The sequence below is a fragment of the Limanda limanda genome, chromosome 4 (assembly GCF_963576545.1).
Source record: "Limanda limanda chromosome 4, fLimLim1.1, whole genome shotgun sequence".
Lineage (NCBI taxonomy): Eukaryota > Metazoa > Chordata > Actinopteri > Pleuronectiformes > Pleuronectidae > Limanda > Limanda limanda.
In genome coordinates, this window is record NC_083639.1 from 7614328 (window position 1) to 7639904 (window position 25577).

At 43.2% G+C, this 25577-nt stretch overlaps 1 protein-coding gene across 2 annotated transcripts in view; it reads right to left on the minus strand.

The window, feature by feature from the left end:
• kif5ab (kinesin family member 5A, b) overlaps positions 1 to 25577 on the minus strand; it is a 58191-nt gene that overhangs the window by 24958 nt on the left and 7656 nt on the right. Inside the window, exons 2-11 of one of the 2 annotated variants that reach the window (XM_061070200.1) lie at positions 14441 to 14528; positions 12434 to 12507; positions 11999 to 12103; positions 11551 to 11599; positions 10131 to 10186; positions 9157 to 9244; positions 8801 to 8925; positions 7217 to 7321; positions 5339 to 5487; positions 2622 to 2770 (exon numbers count right to left, since the gene is read on the minus strand). In XM_061070200.1, coding sequence (XP_060926183.1) covers positions 2622 to 2770; positions 5339 to 5487; positions 7217 to 7321; positions 8801 to 8925; positions 9157 to 9244; positions 10131 to 10186; positions 11551 to 11599; positions 11999 to 12103; positions 12434 to 12507; positions 14441 to 14528 — 988 coding nt within the window. Of the gene's footprint in view, positions 1 to 2606; positions 2771 to 5338; positions 5488 to 7216; positions 7322 to 8800; positions 8926 to 9156; positions 9245 to 10130; positions 10187 to 11550; positions 11600 to 11998; positions 12104 to 12433; positions 12508 to 14440; positions 14529 to 25577 lie in introns of both variants that reach the window. The other variant, XM_061070199.1, reaches the window with a different exon arrangement.

Sequence of the window (25577 nt, forward strand, 5' to 3'; positions counted from 1 at the left end):
GAAGGTGAACTAATCAGTAAAGGCATCTGCCAGGTTGAATGTAACAAAAACCTGCATTGTATTATATGGGCGATGGCTGGTATGGACTGAGGAGAATGGAGATGGGATGGAATTTACTATGTGAGGCAGCTGCTCCTGTCTTTGCGCTCTCCTTGATTAAAGAGTCAAGTAATGTTGTGCAAGATGGAGGTCAAATCCTGTCTCGGGGAGTTTCTGGCCTGAGGTGGGCAACAATACAAGAATGTGGGAACGGGGGCAAGAGCTGTTGTCAAAGTGATCTATTAGGAAATTAAAAGTACTAAACTATAAGAGAGACAGAGGGGGAGAAAGTCGAAGGGGTGAGTTAGCGCGCGTGAAAGCGAATCTGAGGAACCGAGTGGGATGAAGCGATAAAAGGAATCATTTCCACTGATAGGTGTTCAATAAAGATCTGCCACGGCATTTTAAAAATTCAGGTTAAGCACTGAGGGAATGATCATCGAGGCGAAAAAAAAACACAGGACAGGATTCATTACACAACTTGAATGTCAACCGATCACTACCACTGAGAGCGCTGGCATTTGAATCGACCTCGAGTCCGGCAGGAGCGGATGGATGTGTTGGCGTGTGTGTGAGTAATTATGAGAGGAGGGACGTGTGTGTTGTCCTTAATGTGCTTGTTTTCTCGAGTGTGCGCTGACACGGACGAGGACAGGTGTAAGTTATGGCTTTTCGGTCGCCGCCATTAGCCCCCGTCTTTTTGAGGATTACTAATACATAAGATTTCACAAAAAACACAAAGCCTCCAGCGTTTACTCCCTGTAGCACAATGTGAGGAGATCTAGTTATACAAAGTATAAAAAGCCTGCATAATACGGAGCATAAACAGGCAAGAAGGATTTTTAAGTGTTTTGGGCACAAGTCCAGAAAGTCTGTCTGGCTTCTCTCTTCCCAAAACGTCCACTGGCATGTATTCAGACGGTATCAAATGAGGTTAAACCTGCTCTTCCGTGGAGTGAAAGGTAATGTCTGCCGGCTGGGGAAACTTCCAGTCCTGTTCGGTATTACTCTGCCATGCATGAAGAGAGACCGGGACAGGGACATGCAGTGAAGTGATTTTTCTGTAGGGGACTGTGTACAGGCTGCACTCCCTGAACTCCCTTTCCAAGGCTTTCCATCACACACATCTCCTCTTTACTTTTTGTCAGTGGCAGCTCGGTCACCAAGTAGAATTCAGCTGATTCAGAATCCTGAACCTGTCCCTCTCCTGGTGCCTCGTTGTTGTAAACACTGCACTGGAACACGAGCAGTGGGGCAAATTAAAAATCTTGAAGTAATGAGGCGCTAAATGAAAAAGTCGAAGGATGGTCTGTGTCATCAGGACTCATCCTGAGAGGATCCACTTTTATTACAATCAATTCCATCGTTGTAGAGACATTTCCCTATGGGTGCTCACATCTGGTGTTATCATCTGCCCCGAGTGATCGGATCACCAGAGGACAGTGATTAGTCGAGGTCTGGATGTCGCTGTATCCCGAGATTTGGAGGTTGTCTTTTCGCTTTTTTTTTACGTCCTCTGATCCGCTCCAGCTTCACAGTGAATCAAACATACGTCTACGCCTTTCAGTGCCCATGCATTGATTTGTTCGTAGCCACGATATCAACACCGATCAATACATAATGATTGATCGTTTCGTCCAAGCAGTCACAGATTCCTTCAGCCCCTCCTGACTCTGTCTCACATTTGCTCGCTTCGCTCATGCCGACACAAAAACACACACATTGAAAACCCACACACCATTTGGTCTTTGCGAACACAAATGACGTATGTGATTATTTGCAGAGAGCGGGGAAGTGAGATTCGATCCCGGTGGTCACAGGAGACACATTCAGGACACATTCTAATGTCAGGTGTGGACGGATGAACTAACCACTGGTGATTGGATCTATCAGGACAGATGTTATTCCAGGTCTGAACAGGAGCTTAGATGCAAGCTGACTTAAACTCAGCTGACGTCCTCTGACCTGCTACAGTTTCAAAATGAATCAAAATCATCTTATTTTCACACTTCTCAGCATCTCACATAAACAATATTAACACTCACCGCCTAATGTTGATTTTCAATAATTACCCAATTTATCTATCCAATTGTACTGAAATCTGACTCGCATCGATTCACTCACCCCCCCCCCCCCCCACTTGGCTCCACTCTCTCTCCTTCTCACATACACACACAAACAAACACATTGACAAAGGACCCAGCTGTAAACTCAGACAAAACAACATCATTTGGTCATTTGCATATAGAGCGAGGGGAAGTGAATTCAGATCACAAGTGGTTGCAAGGACGCATTCAAGACTCCTTCTAAAGTCGTGTGTGAACAGATGAGAGGTTCGATCACATGTGAACAGATGAACTGTCCACATGTGATCGAACCTCTCAGGACGGATGTTCATACCAGGTCTGAACACAGCCTCCCAAACACGCATGTGAAAATGTGTGGCAAAGAACCACACTTGTTATTATTCTGACGTTAAAAACAAAAAGTATTGAAAATGTCAATTCGCTGGCCGGCAATTTTCACGCTTCTCCCCCGGCAGAGTGTTTTTGGTGCCGACATGAAACCAGAGCGGTTATTACCGTCCCTCCTGCAGTTCAGCTCAGCCTCGAGCCTTTGAATAGTCTCCTTCATTGATCTGTTCTTCCCTTTCTCCTTTTCGTATTTCTTCTTCCACTGCTCCGCTGTGAGCTCCAGGTTCACGGATACAGTGTTTCGGATGGTCTTGGCTCTAATTGGAGGGGATGCAATGAGAATCAGACGGGGAAGGGGGGGGGTGGGGAGGTGGGAAACAGTGTGAGGGTGGAGGAGAGAGGAAAAGAAACAGAGAGGGAAACATTTTTGTAAAAGAACAGCGGCGAGCGGAGAAACTGTCAACACGGGTGTTTCAGCCTCCACTGCTCAATGAGAATGGGCTCGCATCTCATTAATTGGTATGCAAATTGGGTTTGTACCTACTGTGGGTCGTGGTGCATGAGGTGAGAGGGAGGCGTTCGGAATTCAAAATGTATTCATATGTATGTAAATATAGCAGTCACACCGTTTATAAGAGAAAATGCGAGTATATTTTTCAATTATCACCCTCATAAGTGGCGTCGCAGAGTTGAAACATCGCTGCAGCCGTGGCACTCGACTCCCGAAGAGAATTTCTCATCAGTGGCTATCGCACAATTTCACGCCTCAGTGAGAAAAGACTGTTTTGTTTTTTATTTACATTCATTTTCTTGTTTGACAAGCAGCCTCATCGAAAATGTTGTTCCATCACATCTGAATTTTACCAAAATGCATCAAATCCTGAACCAAACCATTGATTCTCTATAACTTACATCGACAGAAACTATCAAATGAAGCCTGTATATGTGAGTTACCTGCTTTGAAAGGTTTGTTGTCCCCTCAGAAATCTATATTTTTTACCACTGGATTTGTTGATAGCGCTGAACTTTCTGAGTGAAGTGTTTATTATCATATCAGAGCGCTACTGACGTCATATTGATCTAGAAAAACAAAGAGATTAGCCGTGGCTTGGGCAGATACTGGGGCTGACGGAGGGAGATAAGAGACCGAATTTTCTGTTCGGTAAAATTCAAATATCTGCTGTGGATTCTGTCACTCCCTTTGCTCCCTCATACATTATTTATTTCAACCAACACAGTCTATATTCAGGGAATTCATTGGTAGGGGGCAGATCTCTCCATCTGTGACTTTCTCTGTGTTGACAGCCAGCAAGAGGAGTGTGAAGCTGGCAGGTAAACCAAACGCTCTGCTTCTATAGGTGCAGCTCAGCCGAGGGGATGCTCTTTAAAGAGTCACAGCATGATGAGGAATCAAACTGCAGCAAAGACCCAGACTCTGGAGTCGAGTGTGGTTTGTCAAAAGCAAAGTTGGCCATTTACTGTTGTGTACTTGGGATAGGGTGAAATCATGCGTTGCGGTTCTGTTTTGTTGCTTTGCCTTAACAGCCAAATAAATCGTGTTTAAAAAAAAAATACTCAAGCGTTCGCACTAGCCAATCGAATCACGTTAATGTGAAAGAGGAGAGAGAGGCAGGACGGGAACCTGGTGTGTTTTCATCCAGTTGTGGATTATATTTCCCATTCAGTTCTCTTTAGTAGTGTACTGATTACTGTGGCACATTTGCACCACAGCTGGCTATGTCCCTGTTTTGACTTTCAAGCGTTAACGCAACTCATATGTGTGAGCGCAGCAGTGAGGTTGGGTATAGGGCTGCTGCTGCCCTCTTTTGTGTAACTTTGTGGCTGTTTTTTGAAACTCTCCGTTTGGAGATTTATGAGTTTGTGGACAATGAACTTGTTTTTTGGTCATTTGAACTTGATAATTTCGTCTTTGTCTGGTTTCCCGCTTTTGTGATTGTCTGCTGGGCCCTGAGGTGTTTTATCTCTGCCCAATTATCCCAACCATCAGACTCTCAATGTCACTTGTTCATTTTGGCTTGGTTCTGTTTACTCCTTATCTTGTTCTACCTCGTTGCCCCAGTGTTTCCTGTACATACTAATTTTCTGTTTAAAAAAGTTTAGCCGTTTCCTTCTACCGGAGTTCTGGAGTTTGCCTGTGCCAACCAGCCCTCCTGCCAGCAGAGATTATAACCTTGGCTGTTTGAAGAGATTTTCTCTGTCGCTCAACCTGCCTGTCCAATGTCTGTAGTTTAGATCCAGTATATTACCAGGCCTCAACAGTTTTCCTTGTGTGTCTTTCCCCTTGCATTCCTTCTATGTGTTGTCTGTCCCCACTCTCACCCTGGCCGGCGGGACGTGGCGTTCAGTTGCCACCAACACAACTGTTCAGAAATCAGGCTATATCTAACCACGTCTCAAATTGGAACAACTGTGCCAGACCAGCTAGACTTCTTGTTCTCTGCTTTTTGACTACCTCATGTGCTAACGCCTGTTTTTGTTTGCACCAAGCATCATCCTGTTCCTCTCGGCGACATTCACCGCATGTCCTGCTCTCTGTTTGGACTTAAGTTTGGTTCCCTGCCTGCAGGTCTCGGTTTGAACTCAAAGAAACCCGCCTCCCTTCTGGACCTCCGGCCTGACTACCTGCCTGCCAGCTCATTACAGAAACTCCTCCTCACCTCCCCGTCCTGCTTCATGCACATATAGAGTTCAGCCTAAAACCTGAGTCCTAACAGTTGGAGGCAGCAGTATGTGACGAGCATATCAGAGTTGAGCTCATTTTAGCAGAAAAACATCCTTATGGCTGCAGCTGAGCGAGACTTGAATGTGTGTGTTGTTATGCACAGTGCGCCTGCCCATAGCTACTTAGCATGGAAGCATATTACCGTTGGCCAAACATCAAGGTGGATTTGGTCTCTGCATCGTTGTAGCTGGAGGGAGAGCAACAGATGAACATGGTGGTGCGACAGTTCCCGCCCAGCGAGTCCTGCAGGATGCGAGTCATTTTGCTGTCACGGTACGGCACGTGGGATTTCTTCAGAGAGATAAAGAAAGCAAAGAGGAAGGATAGTTAGATAAGCCATTTCAAAAAGAACTGTAGGATTTAAAAGCTGTGTCACACGTTCTGAGTTTCCGCACCAGGCACATCCCTTTTATCACTAAAGGAACGTGTTATGAGCATCAGCAGAGAACAAAGGTTTCTCTCCATCTGCTGCATCGTACACAGAATTACCTTTTTAACCTTTAAAGCGCCTTCAAAAAGAGCGTGTCCTTCCCGAATGAAAGAGAATAACAAGCTGTAGATTTATGAAGGATTTTTGAGGCATTAAAAGTCGGTGAGCCTTTTCATTTAGTTTACACAGACTTCCCTCAGCCTCCAGAGTAATACTGAGTGGTTTAATTATGATGATGGAGCTTGGAAGGACTAGAATGGGTTGAGAGGGGGAATTGGCTGGTTGAATTTGGTGAAATTTAGAGATACCAGCGTTGGCAGCGTTGGGCACTTTGCATGAGGGGACAGAAAATGTGCTCATGTGCTGCTGCAGCATTCATCAAACACAATTACAAGACAGGAAAGTCAATACGAGCGGACTTGAGAAAACCTCTGATCACGTTGTGTGACTCAAGACTTTATCTTTGGACAGAGCCAAGGAGGCTGTGTCATCCTCTTTCCGATCCATGTGCTAAACTAAGCAGACCGACTGCTTGGGTCTGCAGTGACATGGGACTGGTATACATTGCTTCATCTCACTCTCTGCAAGGAAGCAAAAAAAATCCCAAATAAATCAAGTATTGGAAGGAGACATGTCTGCGTGGGGTTGCTTCATGTACACGAGCTTCCAGCCTCAGTCCTAACGACATGCAAATTGGTTAACTGGCCACTCTTAATTTAAATTAGGTGTGAACGCGAGTGCGAATGGTTGTTTGTCTCTGTAGATACGCCCTGTGGTGCCCCAGTGACCTTTCTAGGATGTACCCCCCCTCTCGCCCAATGTCTGCTTGGATTGCCCTAAAAGGATAAGCGGTATAGATAACAGATGGATGGATATCATGCTCATAATAACATTCATTTGGGTTATTACTTGAAAAGATTTACATGCTCTAATGTTCAGTACACACATCGCTCTCCTCATACTGTGCATTGCTGCAGCTCCTCTTTTCAGCCTCCGTCTGAAACACTTGGGTTTAGCTCCTGTCTCTAAAAGAATCCAGTTCATTGGGATTTGTCAGCAGCTTTCACTGAGAGTAGGGAGTGTTGGCATCTGTTATACCTGGCGGTTTTAGGGGGCGTGTCAGACTAGCCGCGAGTCGTGCATTGTGATGACATGTGACATCCTCATATAATCCTACTGAGAATGCATTTCAAGAGCTTCAAGAGCAGTGTTGTTTGTCTGAGGGAGGAGCTGCCTTTACTGCAGACTGCAGACTACATAACTGCAAAACTGTTATATACAGAGAATCTATAATCCATCTATAAAACCCTAGAGAAAAGAAAATCTGAATAAGCATCATATATATGACGGCTATATAGTATGGGTTAGGTTTAGTGTTATGGACGTGATTCCAGAGACAGTGAGCTGACTCACTGTTGTCTGTGATTTGCTCGTTACTTTTAGTATCATTAGGCACTAAACAAATCCCCATGTAGAGAAAAGCGCATTGTTTTGAAGGTAAGCTTTAAGTATCTATTAAAAACAAACTAATAAGAGGGAAAAGCTTGAGGGCACGTAAATCCCTGACTGAAGATGAAGACTCCATCGTACCGTTCCCTCGGCCAAGGCTGAGATGACGTTCCCGAGGGCCGACAGAGACTTGTTGATGTTCTTGGCCTCATCCAGCACTGATCCCTCCGCCCCTGTCTTACTGACCTGACACAGAAACACACACACACACATACACAATCACACACACACACATAAAAGGAATTAGGTTGTAAAGTTCACTGCCATCATTAAAATGTCAGCACTAAACCTGTGTTTGTTTTCCTGTAATGCTTTATTTGACAGTTCCTGTAGTGTCTTGTAATTTTGGTTCTAGAAGGGAACTGATTTGTTACAGTAAATCCAAACCAAGGTGCCTGGAAATGACAACGTAATTTGGTTGTAATTATGGGGAGAATGCTGAGAGTGTTGTGATGGTAGACACACAATGAATCAATTCCAATTACTTGCCATCTTAACCTTTGTATCAGCACACAGCAGGTTAGTGGAACATGACAAAATTTAGTCTACACACAAATAATAACAGATATGCCATTCAATAATAATGGATCTCTATTTTCCCTGTAATCCTCATTGCTCATTTTAGGAAAATTGCAAGAAAATGATTTTGGATATTACAGCGCTGTGTTGTCTTGTATTATAAATTGTTACAAACAGACTGGTGACATTGTTCCTGCTTGATATTTAACTTGGGAAAATCGTCATGGGATGCAATTATTTACAGCGAGATAATGAGGAGCTTAATTATGGAGGAAAGCAAGTCATCTCATATCAAAGCCTTTTTTCGTGGATGCATGCAACCGCTTCCTGTTCATTCATAATATTTCGTATCAAAGTCGGTGAAGTTTCTGGAGCAGAGCATTTCCTCCTTCACCCCCCGTGGGGAAGACTTAAATGACTTACAGGTGCAGCATCGGCACTTTTTTGCTACGAACCGCAGACGTCAGCATCTATCCAGACGCTGTTAGCATCTGCAACTTCTAAGCACGTGCTGTATTCTCTTTCTTGCATCCATATTATCGCCAGCAGGAGCCAAGGCCCATGTTCAGCCATGTCTCTAATGTGTTTCCCGTCAGCTCTCCAGGGTACGACCTGTGTCCTAGATACAAACTGCTTTATAGATAGGGGAAGAGGCGAGCTAACTCAGATTTCACCTGAAAGGCCTTGAAACAGGCGATCAATTCGTTGTTTGAGGCTTCTCCCCTCAGTGTGACCTCTGTCTCGGCTGAAAACCTCCTTAAAACCTTATCTGAATTGAAAAAAAGTTGCCAATGTTTCTGGTTCACGGAAAATGACTTTCTTTTGTTCCGATGAGTGGAACTAATTAGATTCCACAAAGTGGGCAAACACTGACCCTGATATTGCATCAGTGATAGACTGAGCCAAGAGAAGCCCTCACAATTAATTATCAGTCTCTATTATAAAAAAAAGCTAAAGTGCCACAAAGTGCATGCATTGAAGGGTCACATTTATCACTTTTACATTGCCTGCTTCTTAAAACACCATTTCTCTGAAAGGACGTCTTGTTCCTTTGTTACCAAATCATGCTGACGGTGAATATTTGGGGTGAATAGCAGTGCAACGTTCTATTTTTGATATTACTCAAGAAATCCACATTGATCCTACCTTCTCACTACCAGCCAGGTCAACCAGGTACAGCTTCCCACTCAGCTGCTGCTCCGTCTCCACGTTTTCCTGTTTGATGTTTATCAGGAAGATGCTGTGACTGCGGGAGCTGTGCTCGTTCATGTCTACAGAGCAGATAGAGAAGAGAGGAGGGGACTTCAATTCAAACTCCTTATCGAAAATGTCATTTAATTAATTGTTTTTCCTCATAGACAGTTGTTAAGATGTTCACTTTGCACCTCATCATGAATTCTTCCTGTTGTCGTGTTTTTTTTTTTTACTTGAACTAAAAATAAAGTCTGATGTGAAATGTCTGTCAGTGTCTGAACATCAAAAAAATCAACTGAGTGACTCACTGGTGACAGCAACGTGACGGCTGGCCTTTCCTTCATCTATCACATCCATCACTTCCTCAGGACTGGTGACAAAACGTTCGGTGCAGCCCTGAGTGAAAAGGACACACATGCACACATTCATTTGAGCAGTTAAAAATCATCTACACATACAGTCTATGCACAAAACAAATACTGTATACCTGTATAGTGTTGCACATAGAAGGGCAGACACATATTTATGTATACACAATCACAAAGGTTTGCTATTTTTTGCTTTTAGATTATCATCGCAGTGTTTGATTGTTTTCCGTCTGCAGGATAACTCAAAATCCACCAAACTGATTTCAATTCGATTTTAAAGAAGGGTGGGCGATGACCTAAGCAGCAATAAAATTCAGTGGATCGGGTCAAATGAACAGATTTCAGTATTAAACATGGCTAGATAGAGTGTCAGTCTTGGCGGACGTATGCACTTTCCGAACACCCTTCTATTGATGTTACGTTGGTAGCTTGAAGATAATCTACTCTAAACAATGTCTATATTTAAAAAAAGCTCATATAGAGCTTAGCTTGAAGATTGAAAACAAGAAAACAGCCAGACCAGCTCTGTCGAAAGGTTGCAGCTTCGGCCTCCCAGTGCTTTCATGCTAGCGTGCCGTGCTAGCTTTCCACACAATGCTAAAGTACACAGGAAATAAAGTCTGCGACTGGATTAGGTTCCCCACTTGCCTCTTTTGCATTAACGTGACTTGATTAGCTAGTGCTTTAGCGTTTGTTTAAACAAGATTTGTTTGACTGATGCCTCTTTTGCCTCATGAAAACTTGAGCTCTCAGCTTCTGACGCACAAGGAACGTGACGCAACGGAACCACGATGAGTCCTACGTAACAATGAAATCATCGTGAATAAGTATGTTTTTCGAAACCTCATCTGTTCTTTCAACAATCGGCCACAGCACAAACAACATTCACGTCATATGAGCGTCACATGACTCACCTTCACATACGGAACTCTGTATTTGTCCTCGTGCACTGAAAGGTTGGTTTTTGTCACTGGGTTGTGAGAGAAAAAAAAGAAGATAGGTCAGTGTTTTACCCAGAGCATTGTGTGTGTGTGTGTGTGTGTGTGTGTGTGTGTGTGTGTGTGTGTGTGTGTGTGTGTGTGTGTGTGTGTGTGAGTGTGTGTGTGTGTGTGTGTGTGTGTGTGTGTGTGTGTGTGTGTGTGTGTGCGCGCGCGCGCGTGGGTGTGGGTGTGTGTTCGTGCTACAATAAGTGTAATCAGACCTGACTGTTCCCTGCGTGTTTGTGACTCAGATGTGTCTGTCTAATGCGGTGTGAAAATATACTTCAGTCTCCAGCTCTGAATGTTTTAATGGAGCTGAACTAGTTTTGCCAAAGTCACAGAGGTCTTATGATATGCCTCTGCTTATGTCAACGAACAAAAAAACTCTCTTTTTTTTTTTGGCAAAGCCACTCATTGGCCCGAATTCCAGCTTCAGTCATTTCACATTTCCGAGTCCTATATTGTCGACGGTAATTAAATTCCTCCTGTTTGTGCGACTGTTTTGTCCTCCGAGGCCGTGTGTACAGTTGCGTGTCGGTGATTGCGTGATTCGAGCACCATCCTGTCATTTTTTTCTCTTGGCAAATACCTCTACAGGGTTTTCGCTGAGCCCCATCGATTCATCTCCCTTGTTGGAGACTCTGTTTTGTCTTGTACATGGCTTACATGTTCCTCAGCAGCTGAGCCCTCCTCTGCATACAGATGTGGGCTTTCACCACTGTCCCTGCTTCCATTAAAGATGTTATCACAGGGAAGCTGCCTCCAGTTCTCCCCCCAGGCCTCTCCATCATCATGCACCGGTTATATCCAGTGACACGACGGAACTGTTATGTTGCTGTGCTTTATTGTTTGAAGCAGATAAGTAAAGGTATAAAGGAAATGAGCACGGTTGCTCACTTTTTCCATTTAACCTCATCAATCAAGTCTTCTCGACCTTTTACACAGTTGTATAACTTACCACCATTACAAGGACATATGTTGTGGTTTTAGAAGTGAGCAGGAATCTATTAATACTAAAGTATCATTATGAACCATAACTTTGTCATAGATAATAATACCATTTTTCTATTTTAAATGATGTTAAATTCTAGCTTAATTCTATAAAATACAGAGAGTTTTATATTAAAAAGATGCAGATATGATTTAAGCACTGTTTTCCGACAGAGAGTTATCTTTGCAATCTTCCTCTCCGGTGGCGTAAAAGAGGATTTTGTGGATATTACACATTGATGACTGCTTATACAGCGTATCCTTATGTACTTAGATGTATGATTATGTGCTGCAAGATGGCTGCATGTATACAGTATGAATTATGTTGCATGTTGCATCACATTTTCTCAGTGCATAGACACACCATCCAGCAGGTCCCGGATTTTATCCAAGTAGATCTCAAAGTAGGATACCTGCAGCGCAAAAGAAAAAAACAAATCATGGGGCAGTGGATTTTTTGAATTAAAGTAGGAGAAAGAAAGAGAAGCTGATACAGATACATGAGGAGAAAAAGATGAATGCTCATTGTACAAATAGCAGTAATCTGTCGCCCACAGGCCAGGCAAGGTATTATCCTCTATTATAAAACTGTGGTGTAAAATGGACAAAAGGAACAACAAATATTCCAGGATTATCATGGTTTATATATCATGATTTATTGATGCTCCACTCCAATCCATGTGAGGATTACATCAGAGGTTCCAGCCGAAATCCCACCGAATGTGTCACTGTATGGAACTGAACGTCCCTGTGCGTGTGACAGCTGCACAGATGCACATGAGCACACACAGCAGATTGAAAACCCCACAAACCTTTATATGGAATTCGAGGTTCTCATCCATGGCAAATATATGTTCAAAAATGTCCTGAGCGATCCGGGGAATGATTCCCATTCCCTGGGGATTGTGAAGGTTTCCCTGCAAAGAGATAGAGATGAGATGAGAACAAGTGAGCGGAGTGGGATAAATGCCAGACCCTGGGGTGAATTTAGGGGAGATTACGTTAAGAGACAGGAGAGCATTTGACTTGAAAAGGAACTGGGACGTTTCCCGGAGAGAGTCGTAAAGGAGGTTTCTTCCCACAGAAGAACTGGGGAAGTGAGATACAGAGGGATGACAGTGATGGAGAGAGATGTCAGGGAGAGCAGAGGAGGGGGGTTGTATGGTATTTCAAATAAAGAAGACGTATGTGTTAATGTGCATGTGGCATATGGCACAGTGATAGTTCTACCGTTTGAATCACTGTACCTCCATTGTGTGCGTCTTTCCCGAGGAAGTCTGCCCGTAGGCAAAGATGGTCCCATTGTATCCACCCAGGACATCTGCAATAGGGAGGAAGAAAAGAGTGATGTTAGATTAAAAAAAAGGACATGATGTGAATATTAAAAGAAAATCTAACACAAGCCTTGGAAAAATAAGACAGGTAGTGATGGAACCGGTTTCACAGTGTACGGTGGTAAAATTCCTGATGGTTAGTTGTACCATATTTATCTTTAATCAAAGGGATTTGGTTTTTACAGTAACAGCATCCACTGTCACCAAATTCATGCTTTTAACAAATGTCGTAATTTTATCCGCCCTTATCGTAACCTTTGTTTTGTGTTATTATTTTATATTTGTTGTGTCACTAGTAATCAGATTTATTTTTCATCTGATTGTATTGTTCTTAAATGAACATACTTGTTGTAATATGTATATTTTCCTAATATTGTCATTGATAATTAATATATTATTTAAAAATTACCTCAGCCTGTGTATCAAGTACTGTTTTATTACCATGTAGTATTATGGTTTTTGAACATTTTACCCATTAAACCATTCACCGATAATACTGATGACCATGATAATTTTCGTCACTGTAATTGTGAAACTAGATTTTCATCTGTAACAGGGAGGCGGAGTTGTTCCCAGACAAAGACAAATATCTTTGACCTCTCCAAGGACGGATCAAACTGCTTCTTAGAGAGCGTGTGAGGCGAGCAGCACATGGTATTTAAGCTTAGTTAGAAGCCGAACGACCTCTGTGGCTGCACACAATAAACAACACATACCTGCAGCGTTAAGAGTCACCAAGCGACACTGAGTGAAGGAGCGAACCAAGCATAAATATATGATTCCCTCCGTTATTCTCTGTGATGAAGTGAGAACAACTCCACCTCACCAGCGGAGGTTAAAAAGCAGCACCCTGCAGAATGTCATATATTACTGCAACAGCCTAATAAAACTAAAAGTGGCAAGAGTCAAACATGGATAAAGAAAAACACATCACCCTGAAAGGACCCGGCTGCCGCAGGTAAACTGACAACTCACAAATCACAGGAGCTTTCAGGTGCAACAATGTCGCCCCCTTCCTCTCCCTCCCCCCTGGTGTTGCTTTTACTCTCCCAGCCCCGGAATACGACTTCCTCTGCCGCCCGCTGGTCCTGGTGAGACCGAAACTGAGCACGACACATAAAAGAGCAGTGAATAAAGAGCGTATGTCTCTGAATGGAAATAAAGGCAGCGGGAGATGATATGGTTAGACAGCGGAGACCACCACAAAGGGAAACGAAGAGGAGAGGATAGACAGCAAGAGTGTGAGAGAAAGACAGGGAAAAAGGGCAAAGAGAGTGACGGTGAAAAAGGGAGATATAGACAGCCGACCAGGCAAAAAGGTGAGTTGACAAAAACATGGATTCATTTCTCTGGGCAGGCTTTCCATCTCGATTTCCCTGTTTCAGACACTTTTCAGATCTCTCTTCACATCTCCTTTCCATTTGCCGAATCCTTAACTGAGATTTTTATTGTCCTTCCCTGCACCACATGATTAATCTTGCCATTTACTGTCTTTCCTTCTTGCCATCATGGTAAACTAACGCTCTATAAATGTGCACACCAAAATCAATCTCTTTTTCATGAACTAGTCCAATGGAGTCTCTTTGAAGTTGGTAGAATAATGTAACCTTAACATTGGGAGGGAAAAAAGAGGAAGGGGCACACATGAAGCTGATTGCAGATAGAGGGATGGGGGTTGGAGGAAAGAAGATGTGGCTCTCCGGGGTATTGGTTTCGTTTGATCTTTACGGGCCTTGTGTGTTTGCCCGTCCCGTCCGCAGGCTCCGCTGTGATACAAGCACGCATCTATTTCATGCTCATATCTGCGAGTCGCGTGGCCACATCATGTCAGGAAAATTGTTTTTCTCCTCATTTACAAGGTGCTGCTGATACGGGTGAATCTTCTCGCTCCAGTGAAACCAGCTGTTTGCCGTGACTCACCTCTGACAATCTGCTTGGCACAGGTGTTGTAGACCTGTTCCTGGGTGGTGTTGGTGGGGAACACCTGGTCAAACACGTACGTCTTCCCCTGCGAAGGACGGACAACACAAACAGAGTCAGGTACACAGCGCACAGGACAGTTAAGACGTTTGTTTTGGAGAGTTGTCAACACCTCAGCCTCCCCTGGTGACTCGCTGTAAAAGGGAGTCATGTGTGTGTGTGTGTGTTTGAGAGAGAGAGGGAGGGGTGGCGACTTCACTCAAACATCATGTTTATCGCTAAACATTATGTAAAGCCATATTGCCACCATAAAAAGAAGTGCCACATCAATATTTCCTTCACGCGCCGTGCACATGCTTTATAGATGCTGGGTCCATCTGTGTGTACTAGGCCTGGATAGCAGCTCATTTATCAGTTCAAGAGGCCCATCTGCCTCCTTTTAAGCAGAACAGTATACAGCCAGTGCATACTTTTGTACTGTTAAGAGACGGTGGGTGTTTTGAATGGGCGCAGTGCAGCATTAAACCTCAGGCAAAAGGCTGGGTGACCCCAAGAGAGGCAGAGACAGAGTGAGAGAGAGAGCGAGAGAGAGAGAGAGAGAGAGAGAGAGAGAGAGAGAGAGAGAGAGAGAGAGAGAGAGAGAGAGAGAGAGAGAGAGAGAGAGAGAGAGAGAGAGAGATCGCATCTTAGGTATAGCCATTAGAGGCTGGAAGACGCAGAGTGATGGAGAGAAGAGAGAAAAAACAGTGGAGGCAGAGCCGAGGAGAAATGCAAGAGGGCATGACCGTAGCAAACATGCTCATGTGAGGAAGACGGCAAGAGACTAACACACAGAAGGCGAGAAAGAAAGAAAGAAAGAAAGAAAGAAAGAAAAACAAGCGTCTGTATGTTTGAAACAGGTCACATGTCGGCTAACAAGGCCGTCAACCAGCAAACAAGCCTGGACGTCTGAAGGGAAACAAACCAGTCCACCAATCAGGTGATTATCGGCCTTGAAAAAAGGCCACACAGTCACCCAGAGATATATGCTAATTCAGCACACAGGTTTGAATTCCCAGTCATCCAGTTAATTAGCCAGCGAGAATCATTCTGCAGGAAAGCCATGTTGACCCAGATACTCCGTCAAGCACACAGTTGGTCATACATCAGCAACATGTCTGACTGCAGGTCACGTTTCATGCCGTGTGTGCATCAAATGCTAGTGGAACATAAACAGAAGATGCATAATCATCAGCCATGTTAAATCACATTTTTAATTTGCTCGGTTTGAAGGGTTTAATATGTGCTGATTTGTTGGAATACCAACTCCACAAAATGTATCTAAGTAAGTGAACTGCTTTGAACTTTTCATTTTTATGCTTTATGTCCTAATTTGATCTAACCCCTTTTCCCACCTGTACAGTCCACTTGTTTGTGTGTGCAATGGCATCAAATTATGTATTTGAGGTAATATTCTTGTCTGTTTGTTTGTTTTGTTTGTTATCAGGATGACACCGCTGGACAGATTTCCATGAAACGTTTTGAAGGATGTGGTACGTGTCAGAGAAGAAGCCAATAATTTTGTTGATCCGTCAAATAATAAGTGATGGATCCATGATGAGTAAAATCAGACATATCTAGCGAACTCACATTTACGAGTGTGTGCAATTTGTTGCAGCATTCAAGTATGTTGTCATGAGGGGGAAGCAGAGGAATGAACTCCAGTGGGTGCTATTCTAGTTTCAGTTCAGATTCATCAAAGGTGCGAGGACCTAGACAACCACACACTGTATTATCTTCTTGACCCATTAACCATAGAAAGATGACTCAGATTCGTCTTAGTCATGACTGCCTGCAGAAACCCCTGCAGATTTCTCAGGCTAATTTATCTTATGACTGACAATAAAGGTTTCTTATGTAATCTGTACTGTGTAATGGACAGGATTCATAATGCCAGCCAACCTACATTCCAGGCTCACTTTCATGAGGATTGTATAGTGAGTGTTAGTGGGAGTGCCATGTTACATAAGCATTAAATCCATACAAGCTCCACGTGTCCTGTTCTATTCCTGCTCCTATACAAGGAGACAAAAGAGACCTTTCCTGTGGGGGGATAACACATTATCGATGCTTGGATTAAGACATAAAGTACACTTCCCTCAGGAAAAGTAAAGAGAATTAAAAAACTTAAAGTTTGGAATTAAACCTGGTTTGACAAAGGGGAAAAACTGAAAATTAAGAATAAATCTGCCAAGCCGTGACGTTATTATTTTTATTGTTCTTGATTTGCTCACCGGTTGCGCTATATAAAAGCCATACAACATGGGAGGATGCTCTGAACTGTCTGTCAGCACTGGCAGCCTTGGATGAAATACACCAATAATCCTCTGCACCTCAAAGTATTACATATAGGCCCTGCTGCTTCTCACCCTTTTAAAAGACACAGTCAACAACAGGCAAAACACAAAATCCCTGCGCACACAAGTTTGTCAGCGCATGAATAATAAGCTCTGTTCCAGACTTTCAAGGATGGATGCCTTGGTTGTGTAATTTAAAATGCAATGTTTTCCTTTTTCACGTCAACAGCACATTTATCACGTTGGTTTTCGTGTCACATTCAATTTGAGACTTTGCATTTATCCGTCAATTTGTGCACAAGAGCTAATAGTCACAGAGAAGAGTCTTCTGTTAATTTGATAATGAGAGGTAATGAATAATGAAACCTTGAACTGTATAAAGTCATTAATATTTAACAAAGTGCTGTTACTACCTCTTAACAGTTAAAAAAATATATAACATTTTTTATTTATCCCACTTAATCCAATGCATTCTGCTGATGTCAGTTAAGCTAGATAGTTGAATGAGCCGGTTAGACTTAAGTAGACGTGTTTACTACTAGATTTATCTTGTGTCTTATTTATGTGGTTTAAAAGAAATGTTGGAAAATCTAAATAGATATTTTAAGTTGCAGGAGATGGGTATGCAAGTAAATCTGCCTTTTGTCTTGTAGGGCAGTGTACAGTGTTTTTTGGGACAATGGTGACAATAGTGAGGAATTGACGTGTGGAATTGTCGAGGCACCTCTCACTCACACTGACTCACTGTTGAAATGGTAAAATCACATGCATCAAGACTGTCAGAATTGATTTTTATGGCCTTTTGATTATTACATATTTTGAGACCAACATAATGAGCTGATATATTGAGATCCTATTGCATACAATGATTTTCTCTTATCACTCAGTGCTTGTGTACTGACATATTTTATAAGGAAAAGGAGGAATAACATTTCTGCCCCCCATAGGAGCTGGAGCTAAAAATGAAGCAGTTTTGCTGCAGAGTAAGACGTCGACCGGGACCTTTTCCACAGTGACCGCCTCCACTTTACAGTTCTGGCTTTGCATAAAATAATTTGTTTTTGACAGTGAGGGTGGAGGGAGGTTGGCAGAATCCAACCCTGCACTTTTCTCCTCCATTTCTCGATAATCTGAACTGTTCCGCTGTTGTTTTCAAGTGCTGTAATCACAGCTGCAGGTACTGTATACAAACAGGCACCCATTCACCGCTGAGCAGGGCTGACTCCGGTCCCAACAAGCCAATTTTAAAGCTACGCAACGAGCACAAACCCCCTCACTCAACAAGATTGAGACAGCAAGAAGGAGGGGGAATCGTGTTGTGGTATTTGTCGAGATTGGATAAAATGAGTCAGTTATGTAAGCCGGATGAAAAACAGCCCTTTGTCAATCATTTGTTCAACCATTTAAGTAATCTGCTCTTGTGCTGCATATGATTATAGCATAAATGCATCAGAACCTCTGTACGCACTCTATCTGCACGTCCATCTCTCTGTCAGCCTGTATCGAAAAAAAGTGTTTGTTTGCATAATTCAATGCCTGTCCTCTCAATTAGGCCCTTGCACGTTGATGTGGTATGCTGGAATGGGAAGCAAATATATGTGTGCATGTGCAATTGTCTGTTTGTGTCTACATGCGCATTTGTCCAAATGATATATCCAATTATGTTTGTGCATGCTGACATTGTTCATGGCCCTTAGCTGTGTGCGTAATGTCAAACACCCACATCTCCTGTCCAGCCTGCAATCTGCTGCCAGGAGACAAAGAGGCAAATGCTCAACAGGCAGCAACAGCCAGAGAGACCAAGAGGCTGACAGAGAGAGAGAGAGAATTAAAAACCACAATAATCAACTGAAACTGTGAGAATCATCGGTTGTGGGTAAGAAATAGACGGGAAAACAAGCCCAAGCTGAAGAAATCCAATAAGAGCAGAAAGCAGCGGTGAGGAGAAGTGATGACGGAAGAGAGATCCAGACAGTCTGCATTATAAGAACCAAAGAGGAGAGACTGAGGGAGCTTAATGCAGTCAAGATCAAAAGATGACAAGCGAGGGAAGTGGACAACAGACCACAAGAGAACCAATCGAGTGAAGGCCAGAAAATGAGTTAACAGAAGCGAGGAGGAAAATGAAAAAAGAGAGGGATGAAGGGCTGCAGCAGCAGAGTTGGAATTTAGATGGGGGTCTGCTGGTGGGTTTTAGACCCTGGGGACCAGAGAGATCTCTCACTCTCTCTAACCAGAGGGCTTAGTTTGGATCTCACAGAAACATACACACAGTTTGCACACTGATTTAAATCTTGTGCCATGAAGGCAGGCATTTCATCAAAAATCACAATCTTCACCAGATGATAGATCTGAATGATGAGTCCAGAGGCTATCAACATTTATCGTGAAATTCATAATTCATCGTCATATCCATCATGTAAATTAAATCCAAAATCAATTCAAAATGTAATCTTAATCCAATATATAGTTGTTGAGATACTAAGGCGGTGGACAGGCAGACTGTCTGACCGACTGACATCTGTTTAGGTTTATGCAACTTAAACTACTTGTTTTGTATGTTAAGGCATAAAGAGAATGCATGATATATTTGCTAAGAGTAACAGTAAATCCTAATTTTGTTCCCAGGTAAACTTCACAGGGCATCTTTAAGGTCAAGGGAGAGATTATGGGTAATGTGAAGGTTACAAAACCAACACTGACGGCATCACTCTCCTGAGTCAAAGTCACACCGTTTTCTTCCCAGTGTGGTTTCACAGCACTGTCATTACCTCATGCTCCAGCCACCTCAGCTCCGAGCAGACGACAGGCCTCATTCACACGTCCACACAGCAAAGCGTGTTTTCAGTGGCTGAGCGATTGACCAATGGCCTCGTTGTTACGATGAGGACTGTCTCAAATGGGCAAGAACAACGTCTTCAGGAAAAGGCAAACACAGAAAACAACACCCTCTGCATAAGGTGAATATTTGTTGACTGCCAATACTGGCTGAGCCGGAATAACACACACACACACACACACACACACACACACACACACACACACACACACACACACACACACACACTCTCTCTCTCTCTTTCTCTCTCTCACACAAACACATGCACAAAATCACACGCTTCCATTGAGAATTTTGTTATTCTTAATTCTTTAAGCGTCCCCCTCGCTAACTAGGAGAAATATATAGCTAAATGTTTAAAACGACAGAGTTGGATGAGGTGATAAGAAGATTAGGCATGTGCTCCTCCTACACAGTGGTGGTCTCTGACAGTCAGGCTGGCAGGCAGCTGCTCACTTGTTTTGCTTTGTGGATAGTTTGCGGTGGTTCAGTCAGCGTTGGTGTGTGAGCTCGGCTGATGTCGGAGGAGGAAGAAGAGGAAGAGGAGGAGGAGGTGGAGGAGGAGGAGGAGGAGAAGGAGGGGCCCTATTTTGTCTTATCAGAGTCTGTGTATGAGAGCTTGTGGTTGCAAGTGTGCGTGTGTGCGCCATGGTCTCTGTTAGCCCCCCCACACACACTCATCAAGTCTCACACACACACACACAAACACACACACACACACACACACACACACACACACACACACACACACACAGACACACACACACACACACACACACACACACACACACACAAGTCAACATGCAAGCACAGAGGGAAGGAGGAGATCAGGCTGCCAATGTCTGCTCCATCCGTCAAGCTAATCAGCCTTCAAGCCCCAGATAACAGGATCATTAGCGGCTCTCCCGACAACAGAAAACCCCTCACGAGTGCAGAACCTCCAGTCATACAATATTACCAAACATTACAGTATTTCCTTATTCACGCTACTGACAGGTCTAAGCAGAGTGGACGGGCCCAGAGCCTCGAGGGCAGAGCAGCTCCCTGTAACTCAGATATACAGCAGAGAAGATATAATGCTGAGATCCAATGATAGTGGTTTATATTTTGAGTTGTCCTGCAGCTATAGCTTGTACTCATCACACAATATTTTGTAGCATGTTCGTTAATCCCTCACTTAAGGGAAGAAAACCACCAAACATTGCATTGCTCATCTAATAATGTAATGTCAAGTTTTTCATTTAAGAGCCACACACAGAAGTAGAGCAATTAGTGCCCCCCATCAAAGTGAAATGCTCTGCATAATTCATCAGGATGGGTGAGGGGTGGCGAAGAGGAGTGGAGAACTGAGGGAATTGAATATCGAGTTTTGTTCATGGAATTTCAGAAAAAAGCCGCAACCACACGGTGAACAACGGGAGAGTGAGAAATCAAGAGATTGAGATCCACATAGTTCAGGATGATGAAAACCATGACAGCTCAACTGAGCCAGAGAAAGACACACGTGGAGAAAACACAGCGATAAGCATGCTTAGTCTCTAAGTGCGCAATGTAATATGACACCACTCCAAAAGTGCTCGACCTTCCTGTCTTTTACAGCTGGGTATTAAACCGTCTTTGTATGAACAACAGCAAATCCTGCCACTAGCATCTCCAAAGCCTACTTTAATACCATACTCTGTTTATAAAGATGAACAGCATCTCTCCGCTTCCTCACATTATCCAGAAATAAAGCCCAAATATCCCAGATACGATCAGCACCATCTGCACATCTGGAGCCAGAGTCTTTGCAGTAGTGATCTGGGGGATGGAATGGTACGGTCCTGCCGATACGCACGCCTGACCAATCCTGAGTCAGTCGGACCTGTCAATCATCAGGCTTTTAAAACATTAAATAAAAGGCTATTTATTGAACTTTAACTTTCTTGGTCCCTGTTCACTAACATGGAGGAAGTGGAACTTATTACCTTTTCTGTAGCCAGCCATCAAGATGCTTTGGCTTCATTTTTGGGGAGCTGTCCTGTTTTCCATCTTTATGTTGAGTCTGTGGCTAATACATCTCATCTCATTTGTTTAATGTACACAATAACTAAAGTGATGAAAGATAAACTGTTGTTTTACAGGCGTTCACTCTTTCTTGGTCCTGAAGGTGTGAGGCAACCTGCTACATGTTTAAAGACTTTGTGCTAGGTTAAATTAACCTACATGGACTAGTATACATGAAAGTAGTATAATTTTTTCAACTCCCTCTCGGCAAAAAAGTCATTTCCCAAAATGTACATGGACAATTATCAATATACCATCATTAGTATCCCAAAATTTCACAGAATCTCAGGCTCTACTGAATACATGTATACCCCCAGGAGAGCTCAGAACATCCTCCCAGAGTAAAGCACACAGACAATATTTTACCAGCTCAAATAGAATGCTAATGTACATTCAGTACTTCAGAGAAACAGAGAGAATAAGAGAGGGAGGGAAATGACAACAAGAGGACAAGGAAACACTTGTCAAGACACCTCATCATGTAAGTGACAGTTTGTTCCAGCGCTCGCCTGCAATGTCATGTTTGATTGGGTCCTTCACATGCCTCCCAGGTATTTATACTATGGATTTCTAGAAAGACGCAAAAATAGAAATTCACCCTGAGAAAGCAAATGAATTGTTGAATATGAATTGGGAGCAGCGACCTCAACGTGCGGTGGAGAGCTTCCATGAGAACCGTCTGAGAGCCCAGCTGTTAGCCGTCCTCAAAGGGAATATTTGATTTCAAGGGAAATATCGGAGATCTTGCAGATTCGCACTTGTTATCTCCTTTTCCAGACCCCAGCCACGTGCTTTCAGCTCGACCCATGTATAAGTAGATCCAGTCATAATTAATTCACACAGGATGCAAGATTACCTCTGACAGCAGCCTTGTCTGCGTTGCTCCTGCAGAAACAGGGTTAAAAGCCAAACACGTTTAGTATTTCACATTGGAAACAATCTTGTTTTTCAGGCAGCAAGCTTACCTTGCATCATGCGTAGGTACTAATATAGCTCTGAATGTGTTAAGCAAACCAATCAACACTTAGTTAGAATAGGCAATACATCATGTCACAAATATAATTGTTCTGCAGGTTTTCTTATTAAAAATGTTGCATTTATGAAATGCTCCCTCGTTTCGAGGGTGAAGCCATCGATCTCTCCACCAGTAATTTAATTACTGCATAAACCTGTGAGCCAACTGTGCCGACTGAGTTTAGTGGAGATGTAAAACTCGGATGAAATGTCAATGCAAGGAACTTTTAATGCAGCGTCCGTATACATCCCTAACCCTGAGTCAAATTAAAATGAGATTTCCAGTGATCCAAGTCCAAAGTTCCAATTAAATCCGGATCCAGAGACTCAACACTCTGACTGATCCTCAAAAAGCAGTAATCCACCAACTATACCAACAAAATGCAGCAAACTACTTTAAGCTCTGCTCATGACCTCATGTAGCAAAGAATGAATTATAAATTGAACCATAAAGGGGTCTGGAAGATGCTGTAGAAATATATTTCCATCAACTTGGGCACACTGGCAGCAATTATTTAACCCAGAGGAGCTATAGGGGAATAGCTTGCTGGGATATAACGCAATCTGAGGATTAGCAGGACATTATTTAAATATTCAGAAAAAGGTCAACAACGTGGTTATGGAGATTCTTTTTGTAATTCAGCTGCAACTAATGACGGAGCCATGCAGAGAGGTAATTTGAAAAATAGAAGAAGAAAAAATATATTAATTAGCGGCTCAGAGAGAGGGAGTAGAAGAGAGAAGAAATGAGTGTGTCGTGATTATCAATGTTCCTACTGGGAGCCACAGACACAGCTTAATGGTGCTGCCGCCTGGACAAGTGTTTTTTAAAGGTGCCGGATTGGTTCCATGAAAAGATGAAGACAAAAAGCTTGACACTGATGTTTGCCAAGATCCCTAAGCCTCTCTTTTATAATATAGTTTGAATAAAATACTCAGATCATGGGAAATTTGATTAACCTAGATCAAAAGCAGCAAAGCAGAATGTCCATGAAAGCGGGGCCATGCTGAGAAATAGACTAAAAAATAGCAACCCTGAGTCGACGTCAATGTTCTCAAGTGACAATTCGATAAAGTCAACTGTGATTAATTGAAGGAAACAGGAATACTGGGCTTGCATAGGGCAGGGATGCTCTTTTGCTCTGCTTGGGATTTCCTCCCTGCACTCGTAGCTGTCTAATATAGAGCCAACTGCTTGGGGTCTTGCCATGTGCCCACACGTGTGTAAGCATGTGCGGCTGGTTACGATGCACTGCCCACAGATGCCGACGGCAGACATGAGGGCCAGGCAGCATCCTGGGCAGGGCCGTGGCTAATGGGGAGAGGATGCTCCATTAACGCTCCCCGGAGCTTTAAGCCTCGCACTCACAGCCCACTTCTGTCGTAAAAATGAGTGAAATGGACACAGAAGGTATTGACGAACTGGCACAAGCTTATCTAACCCTGGCACACATGCATGCTGTGTAAAAATAAAGATGAGCCAGAGTAAAAATAAAGATGAGCCGAAGGAAATGGCAGCGTATCCTGTTGAGTGTGGCAGCTGACTAAATTGGTGTCAGTGTAATATTAATATCTGGGGAAATATTTAGAGGAAGAGCTGGCAGCACTTGTTGGCTCTGATTGCTGGCAGATGAGGTTCTCCTGAGGTTAAGGGTGTTTTCACACAAGAATTAGGTCCAGACCGAGGTTTGTTTAAATTAGCTCCGGTTAGGTTTGGCTTATCACTGAATCCTATCCTATCACCTAAGTAGGCTGCGTCTTCCTATATTTGACATTGATTGGTTTGAAGACGGAAGTGTATCTGACGGCTAGAAATCGTTCCATTTGATTGGAGAAAAATAACGCCACGGTCAATTTTGTTAATTCCGTTGAAACTGTAATAACATGATGGTAGAACTACAGATCCTTATTTCTCCACGGAGAAACAACAAAAAGACGAACCTGGACTGATCTGTCCAAAAATCCAAGAGGATTCTCCCTACCCTGTCTAGTGCCCCTGAGCAAGGCACCTTACTCCCCCAACATCTGCTCCCCGGGCACCTTACATGGCTGCCCACTGCTCTGTGTGTCCTGCACCAGATGGGTTAAAGCAGAGGTTAAATTTCCCTCCTTGCATGAGTGTGCTTGTGCATGTCTGTGCATGTGTTTGGGACAAATAAATGTATCTTAATCTTAATCTTAATATGTAAAGGTTCTTCTCCCCCGTTAGCATAAGGAGGCAAGGCCGTTATCTAGCATGGTGGCTGTCTGCACAACAGCATAGAGCACAGGGATGTCACTTAGCATGGCGGCTGTTGTACCGTTAGCATTTAGGAGCAGGGCCGTCACCTAGCATGGTGGTCGGTCGCCATGTTTAACTATGCGTGTTTGCAGGGTATGAGTTGTCAGAAGCAGGAAGTGTGGGGAAGCGAAGGCATGCGTCACACAGGAGAGGATGGTCCAAGGCAGTTTTCACACCTGTCACTTAAGGTCGAACTAAACTCAGAGATCTAAAGGTCGTGACGTTAAAAGGCAGGTATCAAAAAGCACTAAGTTAGCTATAAGGAGAATCTCAAATTTTCTCCTAAAAATAAAGCAAAAACAATTATTGTGTGTAGTCTCACATCTCAGAGGAACCAGGGACAGATATTTCTCTCTCATTGGATGTGATTATTGGGGGGGGGGCTAAACAGAGAAATTTGTCAAGTGCAATTACTGAGGAGGACAGTTTCATTCCATTAAGTGAAAAAATCAAATTAATCCTGACACATCCTTTATATTTCTATTGAGGAGCTGCGACATGACAAAGAAAAAACTGAGATCACATCGCTCTGAGGCGAATGAGAGGGAAGTTCGGTCCTTCAAAAGTGCTGTCAATAGATATTATTATTATATGTTAACCTATATAGTTTTCTTTGAAATG